The 6,733-nt window shown below is 42.6% G+C and overlaps 1 protein-coding gene across 1 annotated transcript; it reads right to left on the minus strand.

Annotated features, from left to right (window-relative positions):
* Positions 1 to 346: 346 nt before the first annotated feature.
* TMEM35A (transmembrane protein 35A) lies at positions 347 to 4,822 on the minus strand. The gene is made up of 2 exons (XM_007430115.4): positions 4,606 to 4,822; positions 347 to 1,657 (listed from the first exon to the last, which is right to left on the minus strand). The coding sequence occupies exons 1-2, from the start codon at positions 4,750 to 4,752 to the stop codon at positions 1,271 to 1,273; spliced, it is 534 nt and encodes a 177-aa protein (XP_007430177.1). The 5' UTR covers positions 4,753 to 4,822; the 3' UTR covers positions 347 to 1,270.
* Positions 4,823 to 6,733: the final 1,911 nt, after the last annotated feature.

The following is a 6,733-nucleotide window of genomic DNA, read 5'->3' on the forward strand; positions in this document are numbered from 1 at the left end:
ATGTACCGTACATCATTCATATCATGATATATATCATATTTTCCCAAATGCCTTTGTCTATGCTGATTTTCATTTCGAAACATTGCCTTTAGGACTTATTCCCACCAGTTCCTCTGAAATAATCATCTCAGATCTCATTTCAACACCTTTCAGTATGTTCAAACAGAGCTGAGAGTAACTACATATTTTTATAATCTTTGGGGTTCTTGGCTCAGCTTCTTGTCATTCAAAGAACAATACATGGCAATGGGCAAGATAAATGCCTTTGTATTCATGCATGTGTAGTGCAAATAAATAAAAAATAAATGCGACATCCCATAATTTAAAAAGCAACTTTCCTCCAAATTTCAAAAAGTTTATTTTTATAAATTGGGCAGGGGAGGGGAGAGAGAAGAGCAGGACGAGGATGCAAACCAGACAATATGAAGAAAGCAACATATATATATATATATATATATATATATATATATATAACGTATTTCTCTTGAGACTTGCCTTTCATATGCACCCCAAGCTGAACAATAAAAACCTCTCGTTAACAGAGATCTCGCAATGTCTTGGCTTAAGATAGACCTATGCAGAATAGAAAATTGATTGCACTGTTAGCATCACCTTAGAGTAATCTGTGACTCTTGTAAATCAGAGTGAGTGGATGGCCAAAGAAGCAGATTTATATGGGACAGGCAGTGAGCAGTCCCTGATCTTTTGCCAGCAGCCACACAGACAGACTTGGGAGGGAAGAGGCCTGATGGATTTATTATTGTCTGTAAAACATCCTTTATTGTCTGCTGAAAAAGGGTAGATGCATGCACTGCTTGGCGTAGGTGAATCAGGAAGGTGAATGAGCAAGGACTGTATTGGGAACTTTCTTCCCAGTCTTTCTGCCCCTGAAGGAATGCAGTTTGGCACAGGGGCAATTTGGGCAAAGCAATTCAGCTGTCCACCCCTTTCACACATGCACACAGATACATAGATGCACGTGGACACTTACACACTCAATACAAGAGACACTTATTTCTTTTTAGACCCAATAAATGATGACGACACACTTGTGGGCGGGAGGCGGATGGCTATAGCAGAGGGCAGCTCTAGAGATTCAGAGTGCATAAGCCAGGTTGAAATTTAACTGGCTAATTGAAGGATTTCCCCATGCTCCAAAATCGAACCCTTTCCAAAACCAACCAATCAATAAAGGACAAAAAGAAACACATTGCTCTGTTTTAGGTGTTTTGCAGAGAGAGGGTCCATATGTCCCTTACAAAGGCACCCACTAGGACACCTTGATTTTGCCCTTCTCTGGGGCTGTATCTGCCAGCAACAGCTGCTCTTCCCCATTCACTGTCATGGTCCTCTTCTCCGGTGGATGGTCCTCGGGCTGGCGTGCGATCAGCAGGCGGCAGGTGAGCAGGATCCCAAAGACTAAGGCGTGGGCATAGCGCTTGAGTGGGTCACCCACTAGTTGATGGAAGAAAAGCACAGCCAGAACAAGCAGCAGCAGCACAAAGTTGGCTACATCTTTGGGGCGACCTGGAACCAGGGTCATGACAATCCCACATGCTACCTCGAGAGCGCCAATGCTCTTACGGAGAATGATGGAGCTGACCCCCATCTTCTTCAGCATGGGCAGCGCCCTCACATAGCTCTTGTAGGCACGCTTCTGCAAGCAAAAGAATACGAGCACAGCATTCATGACTGGTTTGGACCCAAGTTATCATTTATTTCACTCTCAGATTCTTTGGAAGCAGATGGAGCACAGCTTGGATAGGCTTAGGTCAAGTCAAACAGGAAACATCAATCTTATCTCATGAAAGGAAGAAACTGACAGTAAAGAACAAAGCTGATCTTCTTCAGCTGGTATTTTGCATGATAGGGTTGGAAAAGAGGACCATCGCTCAATGGTAGAATACCTAGTCTAGATGAAGAAGGCCTCAGTTTCAGTCTCCAGCTTCTCCAGATGGAGAATTTCCTACTGAACCCTTGGATTGGTTTAGTCAGAGTAGACAATCCTGGGATGGAAGGATGGATGGATGGATGGGCTAACAATAAAGTAACTTCTTACGCTTTGAGGGATGACTTATAGGTAATCCTTGTCAAATGTATGAGCTACTGAAAACCACTTTGAATATTCAGGTGAAACATATAGATATGATTGTCAATATACCTTATTCAAAAGAAAGATCTCCTTTGAGTCTAGCTCAGTTCCTGATGACTTCATTGGCATGCAGCTTTCTTGGGAGCTGCATGGAGACAGTTTACCTTTGGCTTTATTCAGGATTTTTTCCCCTGCCTTCCCACTCCAGCTTTTCACCCTAGGTTTCCCTGGCGGCTTCCCATCCAGGACTAACCCAGCATGGCTTCCAAGCTCAGACAAAGCCAGATGCTGCCACCTGATGAAGCAACTATGGTAATAATGTCACATTCTGAGAGGCTACCAGCATAGAATATATAAAGACATGAATAGAACATTGTTATTACAGTCCCCAACCAAAATAGTGTACGGTTTAAGGAATGGAGATCATATAAAACAAGACAAAACATAATTCATCAAATGACTCCTGGAAAAATAAATTGGATTGAGTGGATAAATAAACAGGGTCTCTGTGTGTGTGAATAAAGTACCTGCAGACAGGAACTCTTGCAGCCATTAGAAAAAGCGATGCACAGCTATAAATATGGAAAAGCAAACCCAGACATTTGTTTATTCACTTCCTAAAGCTGTAGAACTCCTTTCTGGAGAAGGAGAAGGATAATAAGAAAGCAGAGCGATTAAATCTCTTCTGAAAACCTGCAGCGTTATACATCACATTGTAGCATTGCACTGAAAAACACTGTGTCATAGTGCTCTTGTTCGTACAACATATTAAACTATGATATGCTTAACCATGGTTTAATGAGTAATACACAACTGGCTGGGTTCACACAATAAGCTAAAGCATAATCTGTGCCTTACAAATCCAGGTGGCAGAGTTCACACAATATACTAAATCAGAAACAAGCACCGACATCTTAGCTTAGGGTGATGTATGAACCTTGCCCAAGATTGATCCCTATATCATGAAAAGTCACAGTTTGTTCCATTATTCTGTTAGTCCCAACGACTAGATGTATACACCGTGCTAAGCCCATAGTTTGTGAGCTTAGCCACAATTGGCTGAACCCATACATGATTCGCAAACCATAGAGAAATTGGGTTCCCATAACTTAAAACTAAACCATACTACACTGTTTTAGCACAATGTGTGAACCTGGTGAATAAAACATGAATGTTTGTTACAACACCAGTGCAAATATAACTCATTAAAAAGGAAAAGTAGTTCAGCTGACCAGTGTTATTAAACTCTTGGAAATACAAATAAAGAGAAAGCATTCAGATAAGGAAAAAAAAAAAAAAAACCAAGGAGGACCTGAAGTGCTTTCTAGTTTACAATCAGCTTGACATTATATGATATCTCTAGGATTTCATTTTACTTTTTGCTTTTCAAAGCAGTTCAAATGCCCCAGGGGGACAGCTTGGCACAAAGAGCCATTCATCTGATATTTAGGACTGTGGGAAGAGAAGAGAAGAGAAGAGAAGAGAAGAGAAGAGAAGAGAAGAGAAGAGAAGAGAAGAGAAGAGAAGAGAAGAGAAGAGAAGAGAAGAGAAGAGAAGAGATGACCATGCTAGAAAGTTCCACTGTTGTTTGTTTTCAGAGATTACAGGTCTGGCCATTTCAGTAATGCTATATGAGTGAGTAAAACCTACCGGAAGAGACATAAAAAAGAAACAGCTTCATGTTTTGACTGCCTGCATTGCACACAGCTGGATCTCACCACCAGATTCCTTAAGAGGAGACACAGAAGGAGCTGGAAATAGACCTGCTTTTTGAAAGAAAGAGATGCCTCTCTCCTTTCAGCCCAACATTCCAGGCTGACGGAAGACCCCAGTTGGTCACTTTCTAGAACCTTCTCTCGGGGAGAGCATTACATTGCATTGGGCTGCAGGCAACCTGAAACATGTGGGTGCCTGTAACAGGTTATCAGGGTTACAGAAGCAAAATAATTGGACTATGACTCTATTACCACAGTGCTGGGGATCTTCTATATTCATGTGGGCCACCTTCTCCTCACCCTAATAAGCAATGACTTATGTGTGGAAGAAGCCTTCTTCTGTATCTCTCAAAGATGATCTATCAGTATCCCTGTGCTGTCTCATCCCCTTCCAACACCAAAACCATTTAAATAATCTTCCTTGCTTCCTCCTGGGAATGACAATAAAGAGGTCCTCTCTGTTCTAGCATGTCTTTCTGTGCTTCTGCTCTGCTTTTCACCTTCCCTTCTTTTACCCGCTACCAGTTTTCTCTCCGTCTTCCTTGGATGGCAGGGCAAACCGCCTTAGGAAGAAGGGAACGCCAAAGGAATCTCTTCACCAACCAACAGGGAAGATAGGAGAGATTTCTGAGCTAGTAAAGATGAGACAGTCTGGGGAGGGGGGGGTTGGGTGGTACTCACTCCCTTTCTGCACATCTCCAACCATTGCTGTCATTTGTGCTATAAAAAGCCATAGCTCCTAGAATAACAGTGCTGCCAGCTGGAAAGATGTCTCCCACCACAACTGTATTTACTCACCATCTCATTGTAGGCATCCTTGCTAAGCCTTGGGGTCAGTTTGATGGTCCCCATAAAGACAAAGAAGAGCCCCAAGGCCACCGAGAGGGCCACTATGGTTATAGTTCGGGGTGAGGCCATTGGAATCAGGCTGCTGCTGCTCCGCATGTGCTCCGACCCCCCGGCTGTGCAAGAGATGGTCAGTCACCGTGGAAGGAGATGGGGAGCGGAAGGCTGCAGAAACAGAGAGGATGATACAAAGCAGAGTGGGAATGCAGCTTAGCTGCCTCTGGGTCCTAACATCCCCCTTTTTCACAGCGTTGGCAAGGTGACATCTGCCAAACAACAGGCAGGAGAGGCTGGGTGAGCTTGTCATGGCACCCACCCTCCGAAATTTCTGGCAAAAGCTTTGCACTTGTCCATGATGGCTCTTGGCCATGCAAGAAAGCTGCAGAACCATTTGATGCTCACTAATGTAAATGCTAGGAATGTGTCATAGCAGCTGCCTCTCTCTTTTTCCTTTACAATTATCAAGTGGTTAAGGATGGGAATTTTAGCCCTAAAAAAATTCCAACCCTTCTTCTCCTCTTCTTTCTTCTCCTCCTTCTCCTTCTCCTCCTTTCTTCTCAGCAGGTAGCCCCTTGGACCACTTCATTAACTATTCCATTCCCAGGTAATTATGTAGCAGTCTTTAAGGTGCCACAAGACCCTTTGCTGATTTTGCTCCCAAACCCTTGCAATTCCAAGATCCTACTCTGTAGTCCACAGAAACCAACCATTTATTTCCCTCCATCCCTTCTCCTCTGTATCAGCCAAGTTGCTGCCCTTTTCCCATCCCCGCCATGACACTGAAGTCATTAACATGCTTCATCCACGCATATCTGTGCTGTAGACAATTTGGAGGAAAGAAACTTGGCCTCCTTCAAATTGGCTTGATAAATTGGTGGGATTGATGGCAATGCATGCCATGCCCTGTTTGTTGGCAACGTAGAGCGAGCAGGGTTCAGAGATGTGCAACAGCTGTATAATCACAAAGATAATGAACATCCTGGTGCTAGAAACACATTAATTCTTATTCTTGAGATAGAATATTGTTGCAGGCAATTCCAAAAGATGGTCAGCAAATGTAGCACTCTCTTCTGGGCAGTAAATCACAAGAGGTAAGAATAGAAGTATCAAGCCATTGGTGGTCTGGAGTCCATGGTCTGAACTGTTTTTCCCCCGTTCTCATTCCTGTTGAGCAAGGGACTCTAGCTCAGGGTTAAAGTATTGTGAGAGAAATCTCTCCGGTTAAAATAGTAAGTCATGTGAAGAAGGTCATCCTGAGATGTTTGAGTTGCTTATTGGAGTAGAGTAGAGAGAAGCACTGATAAATCACCTGCTTGCTAATATGGCAGCCTCCAACTCCAAGACTGGCACAAAGGTAAAATGGGTGGCCCAGAATGCTAAAAATACCCCTTACGCACAATAGGAATGGCATTGAAACACCTCAGATGAGCTTACATCCCAGTAAGTTTCTATTATTAAATGCACAGATAATACTGGTTTGTCAGGAAGAAGGTCAACAAGAAACAAAGCAATGGGCTTAAATGACCAACTTCAAAGTTCATGAGATGTTTTGATCCCTTTCTTTGCAAAATCAGCATTTGAGATCTATATAGTACTCTCTTAGAACCAACATTTTAGGTATGAGCCTATGGAAGCTCTGTCAAAGCTACAAGATCATTGCTCCAGGAATGACACTGACCTGTATACACTTCACATTTAAGCCATGGTTTATTTAACCAGAGTTTATTGAATGCACCACAAAATGGCTGGCTTTATACAGCACTCGAAACCAAAACCCAACAAACTATATGATGTCTTGGCAGAAAGCGTGGATCAGAAATATATGGAGTCCTTTTAAACCTTTTTTCAAGAATTGTTGCAGGAAATGATCTGGTTCTCAAGGACAAACAAAGCACAACTGAGCATTCTAGGAAATCCAACCAGGACTGAAGTGTAAATCTCATTTAAATCAATGGGACTTCAAACATGCTTAGGTTTGTCTGTAAGGAACTCACAGTTGTATCAATCATGATGGAGGCCTATGTCAGCAATGATTTAAAAAGAAAAAAAAAATTAAGACCTTGATTGGGTTCACACATTA

This window comes from Python bivittatus, unplaced genomic scaffold (genome assembly GCF_059951505.1).
Source record: "Python bivittatus isolate LINGU-HERP-01145 unplaced genomic scaffold, Pbiv_v1 ctg000670_np1212, whole genome shotgun sequence".
Lineage (NCBI taxonomy): Eukaryota > Metazoa > Chordata > Lepidosauria > Squamata > Pythonidae > Python > Python bivittatus.

Excerpts from the sequence above, each read along its gene's own strand:
- TMEM35A (XM_007430115.4), bottom strand. The coding sequence starts at position 4,752 with ATGCGGAGCAGCAGCAGCCTGATTCCAATGGCCTCACCCCGAACTATA. Across the intron at positions 1,658-4,605 it reads AGGATGCCTACAATGAGATG|AAGCGTGCCTACAAGAGCTA; the intron begins GTGAGTAAATAC and ends TTTTGCTTGCAG.